The sequence below is a fragment of the Chenopodium quinoa genome, unplaced genomic scaffold (genome assembly GCF_001683475.1).
Source record: "Chenopodium quinoa cultivar QQ74 unplaced genomic scaffold, ASM168347v1, whole genome shotgun sequence".
Classification (NCBI taxonomy): Eukaryota; Viridiplantae; Streptophyta; class Magnoliopsida; order Caryophyllales; family Amaranthaceae; genus Chenopodium; species Chenopodium quinoa.
Window position 1 is genome coordinate 1,512,514 of NW_018742455.1, and position 25,533 is coordinate 1,538,046.

The window sequence follows — 25,533 nt, forward strand, 5'->3', positions numbered from 1 at the left end:
CTTCTCTAAACTAGAACATCAGCTGAAATAATTTCTTAAACCCATTTAACATATAATCTAACCAGAAAATTTTTAGAACATCAAATCATCCTATCAAAATCATTTTTTAACTGACAATTCACAACAATTAAAATTGAACACTCAATCCCAACAGAGGGCGGGGTCGACTACATGAACCAAATATTTATCTCCTAAATCATTTTAACAAACAATTAGCAACAAATGACATTTAATTAAAATCAAATTAATGAAGAACATCAATCCCAAATGAACAGAGATTGACTACATGAACCAAAATTAATCGAATTATTTTTAACTCATTCCATCCAAATCATCTTTACAAACAATCAACAACAAATAAACAATAAAACCAAATCAACAAACAAACAAAAAAAAAAGTGAAAGAAATCTTACCTTTTAAAAGAGTAATCAAAGAAAATCACCCAAATGAAGAAGATTCAAGTAGAGATTGAAGAACCAACAACTTAAATTTATCAATAAAATATGAAAAACCCAAGTTAGAATTTTTGAGATAAAATATAAAACCCTTTGAAATTTGTATAAGTAAGCAAAAAAAAACTAGAGAAAACGAGGGAAGATATAAGAAGGAAGAAGAAAAAGGGCAGAAAGAAGGCAAGTTGTATTTGTTGGTCAGAAAAAATTTGTGGGTGAGAGAAGCCAATAAAATGACAGGAAAAATACAATAAACAAACCAAATCATATTTGTGGTTGAGAAAGCTTCTCATCAAATATTGAAAATCTATTGGTACACGTGTCATAAATGGGTCCTACATAATCAAATTTGTGGTTCACCTTGGTTTGTGGGACCCAATCAACAAGTACTAGGTTGTTATTTGTATCTCTCCTTAATACAGTCATAAGGATTAAGGAATATGCTTGCTTTTAGTTTAATCCCAAAATGGTTAGTGTGTGTGAAAGAGGATTGGAAAGACTTAAAAAAAAGTCAAAGATAAAAAAATGTGGGTTGAATTTATAATCAAAGTTTGATTTGTTTGAGGTATATGAAATTTAAAAATAGTTTGAAAGTATTCAAAGGGTTAAAAAGTAAATCAAATTCTTTATCAATATACGTTTATTAAGTAGCTCGTTGTAAGTTTTTAAATCGAAATATTGCAATTATGAAAATAAATATGAAGGGACTGTCAAATAATGTACTTCTCTTATCGTTTTCTAGTATTTGGTCAAATCTTTGAGAAAATTTAATGTAAATGTAAAAAGCTCTTGGTCTCATACATATCGTAGTGAATTAATGACTCCTTAATCCATATACTACCTAATCGTAATTCGTAAGTATGATTGCACTCTTGCATTAGCTGCATATGATGGTTGATTGTAGACATCACATATAGATCACTTTTCTTAAGCTTAGATATTTAGTACACAAATTAATAGTTATAGTCCTTTTGTTTTAAGGAGACATGCCCTTTGATTAAAAAATTGATCTTATAATTAATTAAATAAGCTATAAGCAAAAATAATGGTACTTGACTTGAAAGTCAAAAGAGGAGCTCAAACTCAAAGGCAAGCATGGCCCAATTACTTAATTTAAATTAAGAAATAAATAATCTAAAATTTAAAAATAAAATTAATTTAAAAAAAAAAGGCTCCTACAAACAGGCAACAGCTGGGACAACCAAATCAAATTTGTGGTGGACGTTGTGTGGATAGGGACCCACTAAGCGAGTACTTGAGGTTGATAATTGATGCTCTCATACAGTCATTCTTTTTTTTTTGAAAAACTCTCATACAGTCATTCTAGATATGCTTTGTTTTCTTTTTCTTTTTTTAAATTTCAAGCAATGCTATTCAAAAAAAAGTAGATGCTGAACTTTTAAATAATAGACTATTGTCTAAGGATATTAGAGGATATTACGAGTACAAGTGTGACATGTACAAATAAAGTTCATTTTTATAATTAGATGACACGTGGATGTATATATATTTTAAATCCTTATATAAAAAAATGTAAGACTCGTGGGTAGGGTCATTCATCGGTCTAAACCGGATTAGACCACATCGAATCGAAGACCGAAAAGTAGAATTTTAAGAAGCGAAAATCGGACCGATTAAGCTAAGACCAAACTCGAACCGGACCGAAAGAATCGGTCCAAAACCTGGACCGGACCGTTTTGGACCGATTTAAGAATTTTTTAATAATTTTATGGAAAACTCGAAAAAAGTAAAGGAAATCCACACTTTAACGTTTTTTTGGTATATTTAGTACAAAAAAGCTTATAAATTTAAAGTTTTCTAACCTTATAAAAGATAATCTTAACAATTATTTAAGGACTCACACGTATTTTTAATAAAAAAAATCGGTCCCGTCCAAGACCGAATTTTATAGGGTTTTGGACCGGATCGGAAAAATAAGTTTCCAGAACCGAAGACCGGACCGATTAATTCGGTCCGGTCCATTTTTTGGTCCGAACCGATTTATGAACACCCCTACCCGTGGGTGATTTCAGAGCATAATTAACCAAATTTATTCAGCTTGTAGTCATTAAAGATAGTGTAATTTTTGTAAAACACCAATGGTATTATATAATGTATTTTAAACACACAATAAATAAATAAATAAACTTTGGATTAAATAGTTGAAAAAAAAAACTTTTTTTAAAGGTGTTACACCACCATTTTGACAAGAAGAAATTCATAATCTACATCTTGTATCTTACCTTAAAAAAAATTTAAAAAATTTAATGTCTACTTATTAGTTTATTATTATGGGAATTTACAGAAGTTTAAGTGTAAATATATTACTCGCAATTCACTTGGTTTGAGTTGGCCTGGGTTACTCATAATGACTAACAAAGGTTGTTACTCAAATGGTAATGTGGTAAATATTTGCCTTGAAAAACGCGATTAATAATATTCTAATGCTAACGGTTTGTTGACGGAGTTTAGCACTGGGTTTACTAGTCGTCCAGGAGAGAAAAAGCAAAAGTTCACCGAGAAGCCCAACTAAGCAACCACGATCTCTGATTAATCGAAAGAAAGAGGAGAACCACGACCGGCAAAGCAACGATCTACGATTCTGCGTGAAAGGTTCACCAAGAAGCCCAACAAAGCAACGGAGTCGCCATCATGGTCAGGCGAAAACAACATCGAAGACGAATCTTTAGCTAGAAGGGTAACCACGAGCGACGGTGTACGAATTAGCAGGTGAATGGTAACAACAAGCCTAAGTCACCAGATCGCCATCATTATCTTCTTCCCCCACAACCATTTTCGGCGGATTTTCCGCTAAATTATACGAAAGCACTAAGAACAATTGGAGAATAGAATGAAAATGTTAACCCCAAATCGTAGGGGTGTTGTCTTCTTCCACTAAATTTCCCCATTGATGAACCTTGGTTGTGAGCTCTATTGAAAATCGCATCTTCTAAACACCGCAAAGCCTCTGTTTACTAACCCCACCCAAAATTAACATGTAAATAAAAAAATTTCTCTATTTTGCCCTTACTAATCCCACCTGACGAAATTACCAGCATGCCCTTTGAGTAACAATTCATGTTACTCAAATTGAGTAACTTGAATTTCCTCCTTGGTTTTCTATCACTTTGGAAGCAAAAACTTTGAAAAAAAAAAGTGTTTTTGTTACAAGTTGCACTTGATAATCTGGAATCTAGTAAACTTTAACTAATTCGGACTCAAGCCGAGTCAATCCCTAATTAAGGGAAAACTCTCCTAATAGTGTTGTATTCCCAAGTCTCAAACCCAAAATTTTGGTTAAGCTACAACAACTTCCTTGCCATCTAATCCAAGCACTAGTAGATTATTGTCCTATTTGCCCAACTTTATACTTACATAAATTTACCTTATTTGTGCAGCTTTATTCGTTTTTCATTTATTTCTTTGTAAAAACTAGATATTGCCAAAAAAAAAAAAACATTTTTAGTACAACACATACATTTAGGGCTGTACAAAGTGCGGTTTAGATCGCACCAAACCGCAAACCAAAACGCAATTTTACGGTTTGGTGCGATTTGCGGTTTGAAAATTGCGGTGTGGTTTTTTAAAATGATCAAACCGCGGTTTGCGGTTTGGTGCGGTTTCCAATTGCACCGCAAGTGCGGTTTGCGATTTTTATACTATATTTTCATTAAAATTATATAAAAGAACTAAAATATATGAGCTAATTTTTTACTATTAGTTAATTAAAGGTTAATAAAAAGAGTTATAAAATAAAAGTTTTGTTTTAAAAAGAATAATTACAATTTTAATAAAATACGATTAAACCGCAAACCGCACCGCACCAAACCGCATTTGGTGCAGTTTTTTTAAAAGTGCGGTTTGGTGCGGTTTGAAAAAATTACAAACCACACTTTTGCGGTTTGGTGGGTTTATGATCCAAACCGCACCAAACCGCACCGCGAACACCCCTACATACATTACTCCCTTAGACCTCAAGTATTGCCTCGATTTCTTTTTAGTTAATAGACTCTACCTATTTAGCAAGTATAATGTTGATAATTTCTCTAATTGTAAAGTGTTACATCCTGTAGTAAAGATCTAAATTACCTATCAACTCAATACAACTCTTAAAAAGACGAAAGTAGAGATAAGGAACAAACACTATGGATCGAGAAACTATTCATAGTGTATTAAAGTGTACACTTCCTTTTTTTTTTTTTTTTTTTTTTGAGGGGAAAGTGTACACTTCCTATGAATATTAAAAAGAGGGAAGTTAAGGCAGCTGATTAGAATAATAAGAACCATGACGGCACCTCTTCGAATAAACGTAGAAAGTGAGCAATGTCTTAAGAACACACGTCGTAGTGTCGCACATCAACACTGCAACACGCAGAATAAAATGAAACAGCAGCATAGTCAGTACTTTGTAGACACGAGTGTGTTAGCAATTGGCGCTTAGACAGTGGCTTCAGGAAACGTGGCAATCTGAATCTGAACCATCTGCCTTGGGAGATTAAAATAAGTGCTGCAGAAAAGTACTGAATGAATGAATGATAGCAGTTGCAGCATCAGACCCTGATATCATTCAGTACTTTTTCTGCAGCGCCACCTCCTGCTCTGCCTCGAGGGGCAGGGGAATGTGTCAGGACACGGATAACGAGCACTTTCTAAAAAAAAACTCATTATTAAGGCCACCGCATGTCTGGATGAAGTAAAAGAGGTCTTATAATAGAATCTGGACATATAGAGCAACATTTGTTGAGAGAGCTTTATCCTACTCAAGACCCGGTTCAGGCCGGATCTGAATTAGTTGACAAAAAGGTAAATGTAATTAAAAGTAAGGCGTTTTAATCATACAGAATATGAGATGATACAGTAAAAATTTGGAGGACAGAAGTATATCATATAATCAAACATAGTAAGAACAAAGTCTACTTATGATGGTAATTTTCTGCAAAGTCTACCCAGCTAAACAAGGATTAAACAACTATTACGGCTTTTACATGGGGTAGGAGACTAAATTTTGTAAATCTATCAACATCCAGGCCGGTCAAAGGCATAGCGCTTCAGCTCCTCACCCATTTATGATTTCTGCAAATTACAGGAGTATTTAGTTTTTCAGAGCGAAGGGTGATAGGTAAATTTAAGCACAGCTCTGCATACTTGTATGTAATGTTAATTCAACTTGCCTGCATGGGGAGATACAGCTTGAACTCTGGAGGAAGTTCTTCTTCTGAATAAAGGCGGTCCGAGAAATAAATCCGCCTCAGGCGACAGTTTGCATGGACTTGAACCCGCAGTGTCTCTACATAGTTGGTTCCATATGCTCGTTTGGTAAAATCAGCAAGATTTAACTGGATTTGATTCCATCCTTCATCCAACTTCAGAGGCATGGTGCATATGTAAGGCTTCACTCGAGTCAGTGACTGCATTATTACAAAAAAACAGTCAATGATTAGTACTACCTAGAGATCAAGGACAAAGGAAGTGAGACGTCAGTCGGAAGAAAACACAATAAATGTATTGCAAAAGCCAACAACGTGATCAGAGGTACGGAACAAGTTATAGCAACGCTGTCTTCAGGTCACTAAAAAATTAATTTCAAATATTGAAAAGATGCAGTGGACAATTTTCTCTGAACTGCCGGCAAATAAAGTTTGATACACTCCCTTTAATAGACTCAATTTCTAATTTAGGTGTTGTGCTCACTTTTAGCTTATTTTTATTTGGCAGCTCCATATACCATCTTGTCCAATTACCCCATAATATTACTCCTCCACACTCTCTTACATTTATTCACCCCGCCCGCCCGCCCACCCTTTTATTCCATCTCTCTTACCTTATTAACCGATTCTTACACCCACTCACATTTTCTAAACTTCTCTAAAACCAAGAGTATATGGTAACTGAAGCAAACTTTCAGAAACAGAGGAAGTAACAAAGTAAATAATTGCAAAAATATTGAATGCTCACAGTGTGCTCTATCAACGTCGTCAACCTTATCCTCACGCCCCTAAAAAGATTCCCAATGAGGTAATAATAGAGGGCTGGAATGCTGGAAGCCTTACTCCTAATTTAACAAAAAGGGTGGACCAACCAAGCACAGAGAACAATTCTATTTTTATTTTTTTATTTTATTACAGTACACCGTTTTTTTTTTTTCCAGGAAATAATTTGTCATACCAATAAAACTGTCATGTCTTGTTTTCAAAAGGCACACTTCTTTTAAATAACTTTTAGCCTTGACATGGTAAAGTGGGAAGATTTTTTACATTCTTACATAGAGATACATTGAAATCATTTGGTCTGGAGTTGCATGCATATCAGAAAATCAAATTGGCATCCTATTAGTATCATAAATTCATAATGAATCCATGTCTCTGATGGCTTCACAACAGGAAAAAGTTGCATCTTCCCCACATACAAATTGAAGTGTCAAACTATATCACTCATTAAGTAGAATCCAACAAGGAGCTATTATTTCCAGTAAGATGAACAATCATAAGAAAAACATAATTTGAACATAGTCGACAAATGAATACAAGACAATAAAATAATTTGATAGACTTACAGACTTGATAATTTGAAGCACGAAACCGACGCCTCACGTTCTTATCATCAAGGATTTGAATCTCGAAGGTGAAGTATTTCTTTAAATTCTTCACAATGATAACTAAGAATGGCAATTTTATACCAAGTGTTGCAGCTGGATCTACAGGACATGTAATATATGTCGACTGTATGTTTGATCCCACGATCTCAAGGACATTTGACTGAATATCATCATCCTTCGGACGCTTGATATGGCCATTAGAAACTGCAATTAGTCACATTCAAAACCTGTGAGAAACTTTCTTCAGCCACCTTCAATGGTAGAAGGGTGTCATTATAGAGCAATAGGGCATCACTATCTCTATTGTGTAAAGTTGTTCAAATCTGTGCTTAGATTAACTACTCCTCCCATCCCAATTTACTTCCCTCATAGTCATATGCAGGGATTTTATGCATATACAAAGATAAAGAGAAATAATAGGTGTGTATGGGACCCAAGAAATGGGGGAAGTAAATTGGGTTACCCCAAATAAGAAAATGTGACTAGTAATTTGGGGGGGAGAGAATACATGTTCACTTGTTACTGGGAAGGAATGAAGTGATAAAAAACGAATCTTTACTCCCTCCATCCTCAATTTAATCATCACACGGACAGGGTTTATGTGGTAACTGATAAGTTATAAAAGGCTGGCAGAAGAATTTTTTGATAAAATGTGAAAGGGTGTGGGACCCTAAATTGTGGTAGCGGAAAGAGAGAGGTAATAAAATATTAGTAGTTCATGCCATAAAAGAAAATATGACAATTAAATTGGAACAAATGTAAAAGGATAGTGTAAATATTAACAGAAGTACTATAAAAGCAGAAAAACTTTCAGAAACAACAAAATGCAATGCAGCATAGATATAAGATTGAGTACCATGTAGCTGCAAACAATGGACAGCCTTATTGATTTTACTCCAGATGAATTTTTCAATAATATACTCCATTTAAAAGTTTTCATCCTTTTTTTGAGACAGATAGCTCACCCATTCATGGTCTATAAAATTACATTGAAAATTCATGAAGCACATAAGAGCAGAAAGTAAACAATATAGAACGCTGATGCTTAATCGGATTTCAAGCAAAGGCCCAATCAAAGCAATAGAAACAGGGAACATAAAGCAGATTCCATTAACCAGAAAGCATGAATATACATATATTATTTCAGACACATAATACCTACATTTTTTCCCATTTATTTTAAAGAACCATGATACACCTACATAGTGAAACAAAACTAAACAAACCATGTCATTAATGTTGAGGCTCGTAGCATATAAGCTATAAGACTTGGGTCATCAGAAACATTATTTTGGATAAGGAGTATAATTTTCACAGGAAACATTGAACATACAAAGAGGACAAAATAAGTATTTAACCTCTGACATGATTCAATACAGTAATTAACATCATCTAGGGACAGAATTATAAACCGCCGACGAAAATCTGAGATTGCAGCGAGGAAAGGAAGATAAATTAATCTATCCTGTAATAACTCAAGCCTAGGACAGCTAAGTGTATGCCCTTGATGTATTTATGTATGTTATGCATAGTGTATGAGCCTATGAGTCCTTAATAAGGTGCCAAGGTATAACATTTGCTCTATAAGCTCCTGATAACCATGCGTCATATAGCACACAAGAAAGAGTCTTGATTAATAGGGAAAAAGATGGTACCCTCATCTCAGCCCCTCTACCAAACATCTTCTGACACTTCACACCATCAAATAACAACATAAGGATGAACAGTAAAGAGGGGAAGATTAGTGAATTGTTTGCCTAACACAGCTAGTTGCGCCCAATAAAGAGCTCAAAGACAACCAATAAAACTGCATAAGAAGCAGAGCTCCAACATAGATAATGGCCTTTCGAGTAGCCACACTTGCCAGTCCCATAATATATACACTAATGAATAAGGCTAAGTAAGATAATCTATGTACATTGGCAAAAACTAAAGGAGCTATAATCACCATCAATGAAGATGAAACAACAATCTGAAGCAACTTTTTAGCTTTTTACCTTTGGTTATATAATTTTAATACACAGTAAAAATATCGTTTCGATACAAACACAATCCTGTTTTCCATGGTATATCAAGAAGACAAGAATACCAACACCTTTGACATAAAAAGCCAGATACCACATTACAACATCGGTAAAACCTAATCGAGATTCAAGATTCGAGATTCTCAAATTGGGCAATTAGGTAACAGCAAAGTAGGCATCAATGCATCATCATACAAAAAAACTAAAGCTACATATTGGTTTCACTTAATAGTTATCATTTCCCAACAATTAAAAATAACACAAACATACTGCTTATAGCATAATCAAGAACAATATAAACATACCAAATCTCCCTCTTATACTTCTAAACTAAATCTCAATACTTCAAAAAACAAAAAATTAAAAAAATAATTACCTTCTTTATCCCATATTTGCAAAGGCTTGCTCCTGAACAATATACAAATTAAATAATGTATAAGAAAACCCAAAAATATACTTGTATATACTTATACACAAATAAAAGCAAAAAAATAATAAAATTCAATTGAAAATAATGAAAATATAGCATACCCAAGGCTGTATAAAATGGATAGAAATCCCGATTGGAAAGTATTCTTAAACATTGCTGAGTTTCACCAAATTGAAGCTGAAATTACGACAAAAATACAATTCAAGACAATATTAAAATTAAATTCATATGAAAAAGGAAATAGTTTTTAGCTAATTAAATTAAAATTACTGGAACGATAATCAAACGATTGTGAGAAGTATGAAACCCTAATTTGATCGTTGTACCTTATCGTAGCGGTTGGAGAACAGATGAGAGAGAATAAGCAACCGGAGTGGGAAAACTCTCAAAATGACGAGGGATTCTGGGTTTATTTGGGGAGTTGTTAGAAACCAGTACTCCCTACATGAATATGTACTTTTTTTTTATTTTTTTTTAGGGAAAACATTAGGAGGATTATATTAAATCACAAGGTCCGCTAAGGTTATAATGCATTGCGGAAAGTTGCTCATACAAACTAATTCAGCACAATTACGAAAATCCCACCTAGCTACGAGATGGGCCACCGTAGTACCTGCTCTATGTACATGAGACAAGCTAAACACATGAAAAGATTTACTAAGCCGAACAATATCATCATAAATCAAGCAAAGTGGGGAGCATCCATCCACGGGTTGTCGCACCTTGTTGACCACATTCACCGCATCACTTCGAGCCATACCTGTCAATACCCAAACGTAAAGCCAATTGGCAGCCATAACGAACCGCTGCTGTTTCAGGTACTTCAATGTTCAGGTTCATAACAGTCCTCTTGACAGCAACCCACAGCATAGTGCCATTCCAGTCCCTCGTCACCACCCCCAAACCCCCAGAAGTTCCATCACCTATGTGTGCATCGGCATTTATTTTTACAACACCCTGAGGAGGCCGAACCCACTTGCTAACAGCAGCAGGACAGCCTAAAGGTTTAAAGACTTTGGATGTATGCAACTTGTAATCATGCACCATTCTAATAAATCCAACAGAATCAAAATTAACATCAAGTGAGGCATTATCAAGTACACGTTTGTTTTTGCAAAACCAAATGGCCCACGCAATAGTCAATACATTCATGAGCTTCCCTTTGTCGACCTTTTCAGCCATCCAAAGTAACCATTATGTGAAAGGAACTTGACGAGGGGATTCTGCAATAATTGTGGCAAGGTCATTAACCACCCATACCTGCTGACTGTTGTATTTCTGCACATTCGAAAAAGAGCATGAGCATTCATTCCACCTCTAACCCACACCCACCACAAATCGCATCAGAGGCAATGTGTCTTCTGTGGAGTTCATGTTTTACAGCCAAGCAGACCAAGTAAAGTGGCACAACTTTGGAGGACCATCAATACCCCACATAAGATGCCAAACAATATCATTTGAGCTTCATGTATCATTCCTCATCTGGGCAGCCCCTAATTTTCCTAGCCAGTAGGCTGTTCTCGCAGAAAAAGCACCATGTTTTGCAGGCCACCAGAACTTAGAATCATTTGGCAGATTCAGAGCTAAAGGGATTTGCATAATGTGGTTGCATACCTCTTCTGGGAAAAATTGTTGCAGCACCTCCATCTTCCATTCACCACATTGTTGATCAATTAAATCAACAACTCGTAGCTCTGGGTCGAAATTGGTGTCATGAGTAGGAATCACATTTCCAGGGATCCAAGAGTCAAGCCACACCATAATATCCCTTCCATTCCCTAACCTCCAACTAAGACCATCCAAAAGCAGAGCCTTGTTGCCCCATAAGCTCCTCCATGAGTATGATGGGTCATGACCACAGTAAGCCTCCAAAATTGAGCTATTTTTGAAGTATGGGGCCTTGAGTATTGCATGGAGTAACGGATTTGGGTTGTTGTAGAGTCTCCACATTTGTTTAGCTAGGAGGGCTTGATTAAACATTTAGAGATCTCTAAATCTCAAACCCCCCATCGATTTTGGTTTTACACAAAGAGTCCCAACTGTGCCAATGCATTTTCTTCGTAATCTCTGTAATCCCCCATAGTATGAATTATTTTGATGTAAAAGTAATAAGATTAATTATTAAGTTTTAATTTAAATCATAAATCTTTTTAAGTTAGTAGTCCAGTGCTTAAATTCTACTCAAGCCCAAACAAAAATACAAAACCCTCACCTCTCTTCCTCTCTTTCACGTGAAATTGAAAAAAAAAAACAAAAAACAAAACCAAACCCACAACTTCTTCTCCTCCCTCAATTCTCACGGGAAAAAAAAAAGAGAGAAAGAAGCCTAGCCACCGCACCACCACTCGGACCACCGCCGCGCCACCCTGCTGCACCGGCGTCTCCAGCCACCAGTTCGCCCCCCTTCTCTATCTTTCTTCCTCTTGTGTTTCTCTTATTTTATTTTTTTATTTTGATGAAAAGCTTCAATTTTTATTTGATTTCAATTCTAAATTATTGTTATTAGGCTTTGATAGTATGTTTAATTTATAAAAAATCGCACATCTTTCTTCCACTTCTTTTTATCCATCGCCTTCGGCCCTAAGACGGATCAAAGAAGAGTGGGGAACCTCTCGCTGGTTTTTGGAATTTGACATCAGGAAGTGGATCATGCATGTACGTGGAGGAAGAAGGCTATGGGGTTAGCCCAACATGAATAAGGGCTCTACTTAGTGGAAAAGCTACTCCGACCCTCTATGTTTGTTAGTTTACCTGCCCTGGCCTGGGAGACAGACTTTAAGCGCATCTGAACTACCCATAGTTACAGGGTTGCACTCAATAGTAAATCAATTCGCGCATGCGCTATAACGATAGGACCTTAAGGAACGACGCGTGCGGGTAGTCAGCCCACCGCGCCGCCAAAGATTCCGAAGCTCATATGGCAAGAAGGGGCCTTAGAGATTCCAGACATCTTAAAAGATTACAAATTTATGAGTTTTAGCATGTTTAAATTATTATATAAAATTTCAGATTATATATGTTGTATAATTTAGGGTTTAAACATTGATTTTTTTTTATTTATTTATTATTTATTTTTTTATGTTTTAGGGTTTGAAAACGTGCTAATCAAGTTATCTTATTATACTATGTTTAAACTTTGTTAAAGTATAATTATTTTGATCATATATAAATTTTCAGATTATTAAAGTTTCGATTTTTATGAGCAAGTTATGTTAATTTCATGTTTTTATGCTTCTAAGCCTACAAAATAATTATTGTGGGTATTTTATGATTAAAAAAGCTTTGAACTTTAAATTCTAACCTTAAAAATAATTTTCAGATTTCATACTTTTTATTTTGAAGCCTCTAATTGCATTGAATTGATATATTTTTGGGTTTTTAACACACTAACTTGCTATATAATGATTATTTCAAGTAATTATGCTTATGCGGTTATTTTATATACTTAAACCAAATTTTCAGATTGATTTACTTACTTTAAAGTTGCTGTAATTTGATATTAAACACTATATTTTCATAATTGTAACATATAAACTTATAGTTGGGATGTTATATTATTAACTTTGACTATTGGGGACAATTTAAAGGCTTTATTTTGATGATTTAAGAGGTTTTAAAGTAGTTTATTAGTATTGCTGTAAATTTATTTGCTTGGGTATTGATTTATTTCTAATTCTTTGGTTTAGGAGAGGACTTTGTAGAAGGCGACTTCTAGTTTTAAAGTGACGAACCGGATTGTTTACATAAGGTACGTACAAGTTACGAAACCTTGCTTGTAGGTGCATGTTTAAGGACGGATCGAGAACTTAGTATCATGTATAGGATTGACTAGGTTAAATTGTTTTGTTATACATTGTGAATTTCAAATGATGTGCACTAGTTTATAATGCAAGTATTATTTGTGCTCTAATTATGCAAGGTGCGCTTAGAGGCAAAGGTATGTGATTGGTGTAAAGATTAAATTATTACTCATTCATGATTATGCAAACATGATGAGTAAAGGAGGAATTCAAGTCTTATAAGACGAGGTTATGGTTTTGGGGTGCCTTTATGCACTCAAGGTGTTTATACACCGAGGTAGTAAAAGAAGAAATAATAAATGTTGTTTGTCACTAATAAATCAAGAATTTAAATTGGGAAATTGCTTTGTTTGATTGAATTGTGTTTGGAATGGTTGTATTGTAATGTATATGAGTCATCACCAAGTCTAAACCTGTAAATCACGTAAAGTATATGTACAAGATGGATGAGCAATAAAACTCTGAATTGGTGCACATCTGGAGTAATGACAATCAGGGGTTGGGGTACATGGGGTATTAGCCGTGTACTTTTATCGAGACCGTCTGATCTACGAGTCTCCCATTTCAAATATTATTTTTGTAAAACTAGGAGTTAGGTGAGATCTGATCATACTAATAACTACGGTCACGGAGTCGCGCCCGTGGTCGTTGGATGTTTATTGATGTTTCCAAAAGGAGGCATGAGGTTTTTCTTTTATTGATGTTCCAAATGGAACATGGGTTGGACAACCTTGTCTATTGCTAAATCCAATGAAATAAATAAATGAGTTAGTTAATATCAACTAGTGAGGTCTTAATAAATTTGATAATTGAGTCATGTGTTGAGTCTGTATTTAATGATGCTTATGCTTGATTATTAGTAGCATGTTCGGTATTTTCTTAATTTATTTCGCAGCTTGTATGTACTCTGCTTTGCCGATTGCGTGCTTTTGTGTACGTGTGTCTTTCTTTGGTCATGGCCTTCGCCTTTCAATGACCCTGTGACGATTCAATTTTTACACTTGTAATATTGGGGAGCAGATTAACCACATGTTCTTACACATGCAACATCTATTTCTAGATGGTGGGATCTTGAGTGGAGAGTTGGTTACTTTCTTATTTTATTTACTATTTACATTTTAAAGTTATTTAAACTCAACTTTGCTTTTATACTATTTATATTGGTTTCAGTTTTGAATAAGGGCCTTAAGAGTTCCAAGTTGTAAGATTTAATTTGGTTTTGGTTATTGGTTTTGAAACTTATATATATTTATTTTAGTTTTTCCGCTGCTATTTTCTGAAAAAGCCTTAACGTTTGAACACGTGGCGGTAGCACTCCAGTAATTCTCTTGGAATTGTTCATGTTATTCACAGGTTTTTAAGAGAGAATTATTGGGGTGTTACAGTGGCCCTGTTTGGTAGTAAGCTTATTGGGGATATATTAGCTTATTTGACTAACTTTAGCTGATTGACTAGTCAAACAAGCTAATACAAGTGTTTGGTAGTAAGCTTATTGAAAGAGCTTATTCCACTAAATAAGCTCTTTTTGAAAAAGCTCATTTTAGGAGCTTTTTCAATTAGCTTATTTATTAATTATTGTGAAATGACATTTATAACCTCATTTAATTTAAAATCCTATCTAAACTACCTACCCCACAATTATCTTATTGGTCATTTCACATACTCAATCACCTTTAAGCTATCAGCTATTTACCAAACACTTTTATATAATCAGTTAATACAATAAGTTAGTCAAATCAGTTAATAAAATCAGCTAGTCAAAATCAGCTTCAGCTTTCAGCTTTCAGCTTTCTCCCAAGCAGGGCCAGTCTCTGTAGACCCCCACCAAAATCGAGCAAGTAATGCATGAATCTCATCAATCAATGTCTCCGGAATTCTGAAAATACTCATCATATAAGTTGGTATCGCCTGGGCTACCGCCTTAATCAAAATTTCCTTTTCGGGTCTAGATAGGAGCTTCTCTTTCCACCCTTGGATTTTCCACCAAATTCTCTCACATGAATATGTACTTCGTAGTGTTACACTTTTTTTTTTAATTTTTTTTTTTTTACAAAAAGCTACCTTTAAATATTATATTTCTCCTCTCAATATTATATCTCTATTCTCTCATTGATCCCACCCAAACCCACTACTACTTTATTTATTTTATATTTATACTTCCTCTCACATAGTCACATTCACTAATTTTCAATCAACTATTAACCCCAACAACATTAATCAAAGTGGTGCAGATAAATAGTGTCAAAGTTGAAATGGGACTTGGGTTAATAGTCAATTTATGGACTCAGGGGTTATTTGACTAATAATTTAAATTAATTAATTTGGGTTAATAATATTAAATTAACCTAATTTATTTTATTAAATCAATTTGATAGGTTCATTTAGAGGATTTAAATTGAATATAAGGGTTAATAATAATAAATGGTTCGCGATTACTAACTCAAAAACCCAATACACATTATTAAACCCCAACCCTAGGAGTCCTCTCTATTTCATTTGGGAGGAAGAGGAAGCAAGGAGACTACATCAGAAAATAAAGAAAACCTATCATAATACTAAACATCTCCAAAGAAAACCTCTCAAAACCTAGAAGAAAAACAACAATCATCAAGCACACCATAAAGTTCATGCCTCTATAGAGATCAAGTCTTGTTGGTCCCCAATCAAAAATTCAAGTCAAATGTCTACATCAACAATCTTTGATCGAGATCAAGCCTCATCCTCATCAAGCGTCCCTCAATTAGAAACTCAAGTCAAAGTTCTACATCACGATCGAAAGAATTAAGTCAACTTGTGGATACAAATCAAAGTTTAAGTGGAAATCGAATCAGAGGAGCAAATTAGAGATTACACCCATGAATTATCAAATAAATAAAATAAACATTGTTGTTTCATTTGTTTTGAATTTATATTTGCAAATTTAATTAAAGTTTGTCTTTACAAAGAAAGTCTTAGTTTGAGACCTTTGAGTCAAATAAAAATTAAAAGTGTTCGGCTTGTTTTGAGCGGAATATCAACACCAAATTTTCATATATAATACAACTAAAAGTATGCACCTAAAAGAAAAGACCATACTTCTGTAGGGAATATTTTCAAGCCTTTAAAATCCCACTAGCTTGAACCCCACTGTGATCATACACTAAAGTACGTTGGCGTCCAAAAGGGAAGAAGATAGAGCAAAAGAGTCGCCAACAAGTTTTTTAGGAACTTGTAAACCATTCACAGGGTGAAGGTTACACCCCTTAACGATCCAAGAGATCGTCAACTCCATAAGGTCTAGAACCAAATAAGGGTTCGGGGATGAAGGTACAAATCCAACCTAAAAGAGATTGAACCTGCCCTAATAATAGGCCTCTACTTTATTCTGATCGTATTCATGTGCACTTTCTGACTAACATACAATCAATAAGATTAACCCTAAACTTGTTTATCTATGTTGGTTGAATATTAATGCACAAATAAACTATTATTGGCGATCACTTGAATTATAATCACAATTAACCCTAACAAGATCATTAATTATCTTATTAAGCATGATTACAAGTATCAAATTCCCTTTAAACATGCATAAAGGTGATCAAGCAATAAATAAATATCATCAAGCAACATAATAATAAATCAATATCATGAATAATAATATTATAATCATAATAATAATAATCATAATCATGTTCATGTTAATATTAAAGCATAATAGTAGCAAGATCCTAGGCATGATACTAACAAGATTAATAACAAACCCTAGCATGTCACTAAGCAATAAAAATCAAAGCTTTAGCCCTAACATGATACTAACAATCATAAATATTAGGAAGAGAATAAAAGGCATCGCATGAATCATATTTAATATTAAAAATACCCTAGACATGATACTAGGAATATCATAATAACAATGTAAACATGAATTCTACATCATAACATCAATAAATCAATTAAAGTACTTACTTTGATGCTTCGTACCTCTTTCTAATAACAAAATACACACGTTAGTAACTTCAAGGAAATTAATAAATCAAACAATTAAATTAAATAATTGAAAGAGAGATTTGGGACCAAACCCTCAGAAGTTAAAACCTTTCACGTCTAGGGCGAAGGCAACTTCGAATATGGCTAGGTGTTTCTAGATCTTGCGAATGCGGAATTTTGTATTAGAAAAGCAAAGTAAGAAAGAATGAATGAGGGAGAGATGAAAGAATGCTAATTAAAACTAATTGTTGAGGAAAACATGTGAATGAGGAGAATTGGTGAATGATAGATGTAGATGATATTTGATGAATGAAAACAGAGTTTTTAATACGATATTTATAGAGAAAATCAGCCAAAAAAGATAAATTAACAAAACAGAGTCTGACGCTCAGGAAACAGAGCTGGCGCCAACCCTGGCTAGTTGGCGCCAGACACCAGCCTTAGCGTCAGGCGCCAATGGCTAGCGCTAGGCGCCAGGCCTGGTTCCAGGCGCCAGGGCCTAGGGTTGGACGCCAAGCTTGATTTTAACGCGTTTTCGAAAATCCGATAAGTTTACCGTACTGGAGGATAAATAATATAATTTCTTCGAAAATGCTATTTGATTTTGATTTAAACTCTGAAAAGTCAACAAAGTCAACTTATCAATGCTAATTGAATTAGGAATGAAAAGAACCTTCTAGAAGAATCTAGAAGACTAAAACCATTCCTAATTGCATTAGGAATGATAAATCATATTAGGCCCTCCCCAAGATCATTGGGCCATATATAAAGCCCAAACCGGGCCTAGTTTGGTAATTTGGCCATAATTTCCTCAATATTCATCGGAATTGAGCTTATAATATATCGTTGGAAAGGTCTTTGCAAGCCCTATCCAACTACACTACTATTGAACCCATATCATGGACCAAACAAACTGGATTGGCTGTTTTCTTAAAATAAAGTTTTCAAAAACAGAAAGAAGAGAAAAGAAATTAAAAATTTCCGCATCACTAGACCTTTCCACACTTTCGTTTCATTCGATTATGATTCGACGTGAAAGGTACTCATCACTGAGTTTGGTTTTGGGGAGACACAAATGAGTGTCTACAACTTCGAATTTTGAGCATTTTTCAACCTCCAATAACCTTGTGTCATTAATTAATCTAATGATACTTAGGGCCTGTTCTCATTGACTGAACTCAGCTGAACTGAACTGAACTGAATTGAGCTGAACTGAACTGAACTGAGCTGAGCTGAACTGAACTGAATATTTTATAAGAGAAGGAAATTTGGAGCTGAGCTGAACTGAACTGAATTTCAACGTAAGAGAACAGACCCTTATTAGTATAAAATGTACTCATTTTTAAATGATACTCGTATTATCTTAATACCAACAAAGAATCGTACTAACAAAGCATTTTGCGTTTATTGACATTAATGACGAAGTACGTATCATGGTAATGTCATATAAGCATAATTTTATACCAATGAGCATTATTAGTCATTTATGACTCAAATCTATACATAGTATTTAAAAACTCTAACCACAAATTCATACTAAGCCACATGTCACCAATCACTCATATGCCACATGTCACCTCCTTTAATCTTTCAATAGAGTAAAATAAATAATGTTTTAAGTCTTTATGCATTCCAAGACTTGCAGATTTAAGTAATAAGAAAATGAAGAGTTTCATTTCTACCATGATAAACTAAAGTTAAACTAATTACAAAGACAATAAAATAATATTTTCATCTCCTAAACTTAAAATATAACTTAAATCAATAAGTCATTTCATACTACGCAATATCTATGTATATATATATACCTAACTAAAATCCAAAACAATATCGACACATATAACACAAATATATATGCAACACATTTCAACAAAAATAACCAGCCCGTGCATCGAACGGGCTAAAATACTAGTTATTATTAGAGGCATTTCCCCCAAAATTTCATTTACGTTCATACAATCCTATTACTCCACTCATTCATGAACTAATGTATATTATCTCCATCCCTATTTATTTTATTTTGTCCCTTTTGTAATATTTGGGTAATTTTTTAAAAAAAAATTTGACCATAAATTCCCATTAATTTATGGAATTCATAAAGTTTCGTACTTATAAAGTTATATAAAATCTTGTTGAATTTATCTCATCTCATTCTATATTTTAATAGTAATACTAAGCATTAAGTTTTTTTAATATTCTGGTATAAAAATAGAGCTATATATGTACTCCGCACTTTGTTATTTAAAATTGTAATTTGGGACGGAACGAAGGAGCATTGGGATCTAGGGCTGAGCAAAACTACTCGAAAAATCGAAAACCCGATCCGCAACCGTTTCGAAAATTAGGGTACCCAATACAATCTATATATCTATAATCTATAATTCTATATAATTATTAATCTATATCTATAAATAAACTAAAGTAGCAACCGCTGACGTCATTTTTTTCCCCAAAACTGTACACGTGTCGACTTATTATGAAAAATTTTCCCGCCCAATTGTATGGCTTATTTTAGAAAAAAAAATTATCATTTAAAGTTACATCACTAAACTATTATTTCCTAAAATAATGGGATTTGAATTGGTATAATTGTTTTTGTATTTATCCCAAGTTACTATACATTTTACATAAATCAATAATTTAAATTACAAGTAATAAAATAAATTGGAACGATTTCCCTACAAATTGTTTAAACCAAAATTAATTCCTACTTTGCACTGTTTTAAAAACTTATTCCCTACATAGTGTCCACGTAGGATCGGGTATTAGGTTTTTTTTTATTTTTTTTATTTTATATAAAGTATAAAACCACAATTAGTAATAATAGCGGTTTTACTTTTAACTCTTTAACACGTCTTCCCTGTCTTCCCATTTCCTCTCTCCTCGGTTCTCACAATCTCACTGAGAGTCAACAAATCAACAATGGTGGAGAGTATGCACTTGAACTGTGCAGCCCCAAAACGCAAATGTTGCCCACCAATTCAATTATTGCCGTTGGTATTAAAACAACAAAGATGCTATTTTCAAGCTTCTGCCTCAACCTCTTTATTCACTCTTGTTTTTTTTTTCAATTCAAACCTTTTTTTCTTCTTAGATCTTCTCTCCCTTCTTTTATTTGTTTTGATTTTCTGGGTAATTTCATACAATTATAAATTCGAATTCTGGGTAGTTTTGGTTTCAAAAAAAAAAAAATTTGGGTAGTTTTGTTTTGATATAATCTCCACTGAGTAATTTCATACAATTATGAACTCCCATGTAACTTTTTTTTTTACTTCCTGTTTTAATTTCATGGGAATACCTCTGCATTCAACCTCACAAAATAGTTTGCGATCGACCTAGAAAACCCCATCTTCAAAAAAAAAAAAAAAAAAAACCTTGAAGAAAGAACTGTTGTAGAAAAAAAGGAAAAAAAATAAAAATAAAACTAAGCTAAGAGCATTGCCACTAAAGGGCATTTTTTTGGTTTCCCAATCTCTCTCTAACCACTTTCTCACTCCTCCTCCCCATGGGTATTTTCTTGGTCATTTTTTTTTCTACACTAATGGTCAAAAATTATAATCCCCACCATTCTCTCTCCTATTTTTAACCCTATATCCCACCAATATTTATCTCTCCTACACATCATTAAATTTGTAATTTAGTATTTCTAAATTTTATTGTTAACAAAATTTTGTATTGATTAAATTATTTAATTATTTTTATTATTAATTTATGCAAAATGTATTTTTTAATAAAATAATAATATTTATTCTTTAAGTAATACTTATTCGATCTGTAAAAAATATAATAAAAATAAATAAATAAATAAATCATTTTAACTAAATTTTTTTATTGATTAAATTATGTATGAGTACAATATTAATTATTTTTATAATTATTCTATGCGAAATTTCATTTTTCATTAGTACAACATTAACGATTACAACATTGGAACATAATGATCGTACACCTATCATACAAACCAAATAAATTAACGATTACAAAACTATTTATTTGTACGATCGTATTTTTGCCAAATATGCTCAACTAAATCATCTTTCAAAGAAAAATGGGTTTGGCTATCACGCAGGGTAATTCTTCTTTGAATATACCCGTCAAAATCAACGTTTGGTGGTCGGCCAACGTTAAATTCGAAAGGCTCGTTGTTATTCACTGTGGCACTTGTACTCGGACCGGACCTTGCTCTATGAAGCTGAGGGCGATCTTCTTCATAATACCTTCTCAAAACTTTGGCACGAGTGTAATTGTGTCGTTCATCCTCGACAATCATGTTGTGCATAATGATACAAGCTTTCATTATGTCGCTCAAAATGTCTTCGTCGAAAGCAAGTGTGGGTTGTCGTAATATGGCAAACCTAGCCTGTAGAACTCCAAACGCACGTTCAACGTCTTTCTGAGCTGCAGCTTGTTTATCTGCAAATAACTTGTCCTTCTGGAGTTGAGGATATGTGATACCTTGTATAAATGTTGCCCAGTTCGGATATATACCATCTGTTAAGTAGTATCCCATGTTGTACTCATGGTCGTTTACCATAAAACTAATTGGTGGTGCCCGACCTTTCAAAACATCGTCAAACACCGGAGAGCGGTATAGGACGTTAAGATCATTACAAGAGCCGGGTATTCCAAAAAATGCATGCCAAATCCATAAATCTTGATCCGCAACAGCTTCGAGGATAAGGGTTGTGTTCTTGCTACGACCTGCGTATTGTGCTTTCCAAGCCATAGGACAGTTCTTCCACTCCCAGTGCATGCAGTCGATGCTACCGATCATGCCCGGGAATCCACGCTGCATTCCTACGCTGCTGGAAGAACGGATCGCCCTCAACCACTTTATTCATAATCCGACAGAATAAAGGTTTGTGCATTCGAAATCGACGACGAAACTGATTTTCGGAATACACAGAATTTATTGCGAAGTAATCATTGTACAATTGCAAATTCCCTTTCTCCCTTTCTCTATCTCCCCTACGCTGCGGGACAGTTTCATCTTCATTTACAATTTCGATCTCGGATGGAGGTGGTTGAGGAAGCATTATGTTAGGTAAGTGATTTGTGACAAATTCGTCAACTAGATTATCAAATTCTGCATATTGATCTGAATCAGAAGAATTTGAGCTTGAGGTTGAGCTTATGGAAAACATTTTCTGTGTTTGGTTTTTGAATGTTTTGGTGTTGTGGATCAATTTATGGATTTCACACCTTTAAATAAGAAAGCTTTTTAGTGCATGTCCTTCAACTGAGTGTGAAAAGACTACTCAATGTATAGTAAAAACAAAATACATGACTACTCAATTCTTAATAATCAATACCAATGCTTGTCATACGGTTCAAGTTATGTATGAAATGACTACTCATTGCTTGTATAAAACAAAAACTACAATTGGACTTGACTACTTTTTGGGATTTGACAGTTCAATGGTTGATAAAACCAACCACTTGACTCATAATTGTATAAGACAAAATCTACACACACTAGCTAGTACTTGACTCATAATTGAACAAAATATATGAAAATGTAATATAAATTGATTGATTTTTGGATAAAATTAATAATAAAAATTAATTCATTTCAACATAATAAACAAAATACTTGAAATCATAATGCATAATAAACTACTCTACTTTACACCATACACTTCTTGAATTAGTTCCTCCTTCCACGCTTCTTCAGCTGGTGTAAGTGGCGTCGTTTTTGACATAATGGCTTGCAACATATCAAATTTCATCTTCTTCTCTTGTAATTCGACCTGTTTGTTTTTCCTCTTTTCCTTTTCCCTTTCAAGGTCCAACCTTTGTTGCCGTAAATTTGCCTCAAAGCTTCTAACTTCAGTACAAGCCTGTATCTGTTCACCAATACTTAAAATTGCACTATCATGAGCAGTAGCTTTTCCCTTACGCTTAGCCTTTGCTTTTTTTACCCCGTCGGGTCTGGGTATACCTCCTGATGAAAACCCACCAACGGGAACATCTCCTTCAGCTTCACTGTCAGTTCTCGATCTCTTTCCACTTCCATTGCTATCCTCGGTGTCCCCTTCCGAACGCAGTTGACAATCCTGTCGTTCCTTTATTGACAATGCCCATCTGAGTTTCGGCCTCCACTTTGGGTCATTCTTTATCATTTCCCAAGCGTGGGGAAAAACAAAATTGTGTGGTGGTTTGGATGATATATGGAACAACTTCGAGGCCTTTTGAATTCGATCAACTTCGTTGAATCCACTTCCAGTTAACGGACCCGCTTCATCATAACAACTTGTCCATAACAGTACATCTGTCGCCATCCTTCTCCAACGGTTCTCCAAACTCTTCGCATTTCTAGGTGGTAGTATTTCTGGCTGCCTAGCTTGAACCATGTCGTACGCCACAGATATTTGTCGCCAAAGTTCAGCTGCTTTCATGCCCGTACCCACTATCGCATTTCCACTGTATTTTAAATATAGCCAATAAGAGCTTCATCTTCTGCGACTGACCAAATACGACTAGCTTTAGCGAGTTGTTGGTTGGAACCCACCGACATTCTTTGAGTCGACGGCGGGTATTGAGGTGTCTCAAGCACATTTTCTTCTTGGCTATCATCGTACTGAGAGTTACTTCCTTGGTAGACAGGAGGTGATTGCTCGTAATCAGTGTTTTCAGTTGGAATTTGTGGAGGTATTTGTTGTTGTGGAGGTATTTGTTGTTGTGGAGGATTTTGCAGAGAGGTGTTGCTCAATCTTTGTAGGAAAAGTTGAAATTGAGGTTGATTCATGAAATTCTCATCTAAATCATTACAATTTTGAGAAAGTATTGAGTAAAAGGGGTTATTGGGATCCATATCTATTTTTTTTATTAATTTCAAAAACTAACACAATAATAACAATAATAATAATAATAATAACACAAATAAAAAAAAAATAATAATAATAATATTAATAACAAAAATAATAATAACAACAATAATAATTTTAATAACAATACTGCTAAAATAATAGCAATAATAATTATACTTCCAATAATAATAATAATAATAACAATAATAATAATAATATTTATTTTAATAATAATTATAATAATAATATTATTATTATTAATAATAATAATAATAATACTAATATTAAAAGGATGTCTAATTATGAGGGAGAAATTGAGAGAAAATGTAAATATAACAAATTTATGTGAATTTTGGAAATATGAAAATATAGGCAAAATGGGTCTCTATTTGTAGGGAATTTTTTTTCTAGCCGTTGGTAATTTTTTTTTATTTTTTTATTTTAAAAGTACAAAATACCCGTTACAAAAATATAACCGTTGTAATAATCAGGAATTTCCTGATTGGTCCAAGCTACCTGACAGGACGCATGTCAACGCCTGATTGGGCGTGCTGACGCGCTTGTCAGGGCTGCAAGTAGTATTTTTTTTTGCTTTTCCTTTTCTCAAAACGCTGCGTTTTGAGTTGAAGCAAAGCACACGCTTCCTCAAAACGCTGCGTTTTGAGGTAAGGTGAGCAAAAAAAAAGTTAATGGCAGATATGCACGTGGGGCCCACTAGTTGTTGGTCTAATTTTAATTTTGCCCAAACTTTGATCATAAAATGATTTGCCCATGGACATTTTTTATTTAGCTCATTGATGGGGACTTTTTTTTTTTTGATTAAAACCCAAAAACTACCCATGGGCATTTTTCTCCCCATTGGTGGGAATGCTCTAATATCCAATCCTACGTGGACACTATCTAGGGAATAAGTTTTTATAACAATGCAAATTGGGAATTAATTTTGATTTAAACAATTTCTATGGAAATCGTTCAAATAAATTGATTACTACTAAAAGGTAGGAATATTAACGGATAGTTGCTTTTCCACTTCGAATTCATATTAATGATTGGCTTGCTTTTAAATAATGATTAATTATATTGTTGCGGTTGCTTCTTAATACAAGATTTTTGATTTTTTTCTTTTTCTTTTTTTTCAAATCAGAATATTTTTTTAATACAACTTTTTTTTTTTTTTTTTTTTTTTGTGTTTGTGTTTGTGTGTGTTTGTGTTTTTTCTTTTTTTTAAAAAAATCATCCACCTTAATATTTTGACATACTATTGAACATGTTGTTGATGATACTTTTTTTTTCTTTCAAAGATTGATAAATTGAATTTTGTAGCATTTCTCTATATTTGATAATTTGGGTGTTGTTTCATTTAATTTTAAGTTGGCCACTACAGGTCAATTATATTGAAAGAGTTGATTGCATTATTAGTAATATATCACTTAATATAACAACATAGGCTTAAGAT

At 33.9% G+C, this 25,533-nt stretch overlaps 4 protein-coding genes across 5 annotated transcripts; all 4 read right to left on the reverse strand.

Annotated features, from left to right (window-relative positions):
* Window positions 1-5,244: 5,244 nt before the first annotated feature.
* LOC110718366 (cilia- and flagella-associated protein 20-like) lies at window positions 5,245-10,205 on the reverse strand. Of its 2 annotated transcripts, XM_021897195.1 has the most exons (6): window positions 9,829-10,198; window positions 9,604-9,679; window positions 9,449-9,480; window positions 7,011-7,252; window positions 5,625-5,861; window positions 5,245-5,526 (listed from the first exon to the last, which is right to left on the reverse strand). In XM_021897195.1, the coding sequence occupies exons 2-6, from the start codon at window positions 9,654-9,656 to the stop codon at window positions 5,518-5,520; spliced, it is 573 nt and encodes a 190-aa protein (XP_021752887.1). In that variant the 5' UTR covers window positions 9,657-9,679; window positions 9,829-10,198; the 3' UTR covers window positions 5,245-5,517. The 2 variants fall into 2 exon arrangements, with proteins under 2 accessions (XP_021752887.1, XP_021752888.1); XM_021897196.1 differs by lacking the exon at window positions 5,245-5,526 and having other exon boundaries at window positions 5,616-5,861; window positions 9,829-10,205.
* Window positions 10,206-10,246: 41 nt separating this feature from the next.
* Window positions 10,247-10,876, reverse strand: LOC110717566. The gene is made up of 3 exons (XM_021896300.1): window positions 10,835-10,876; window positions 10,763-10,780; window positions 10,247-10,672 (listed from the first exon to the last, which is right to left on the reverse strand). The coding sequence occupies exons 1-3, from the start codon at window positions 10,874-10,876 to the stop codon at window positions 10,247-10,249; spliced, it is 486 nt and encodes a 161-aa protein (XP_021751992.1).
* Window positions 10,877-21,253: 10,377 nt separating this feature from the next.
* Window positions 21,254-22,021, reverse strand: LOC110717573 (protein ALP1-like). The gene has a single exon (XM_021896312.1). The coding sequence runs from the start codon at window positions 22,019-22,021 to the stop codon at window positions 21,254-21,256; it is 768 nt and encodes a 255-aa protein (XP_021752004.1).
* An 868-nt stretch (window positions 22,022-22,889) lies between these two features.
* Window positions 22,890-24,082, reverse strand: LOC110717582 (glutathione S-transferase T3-like). The gene is made up of 2 exons (XM_021896322.1): window positions 23,739-24,082; window positions 22,890-23,691 (listed from the first exon to the last, which is right to left on the reverse strand). Exons 1-2 carry the CDS (start codon window positions 24,080-24,082, stop codon window positions 22,890-22,892), a joined length of 1,146 nt encoding a protein of 381 aa, XP_021752014.1.
* Window positions 24,083-25,533: the final 1,451 nt, after the last annotated feature.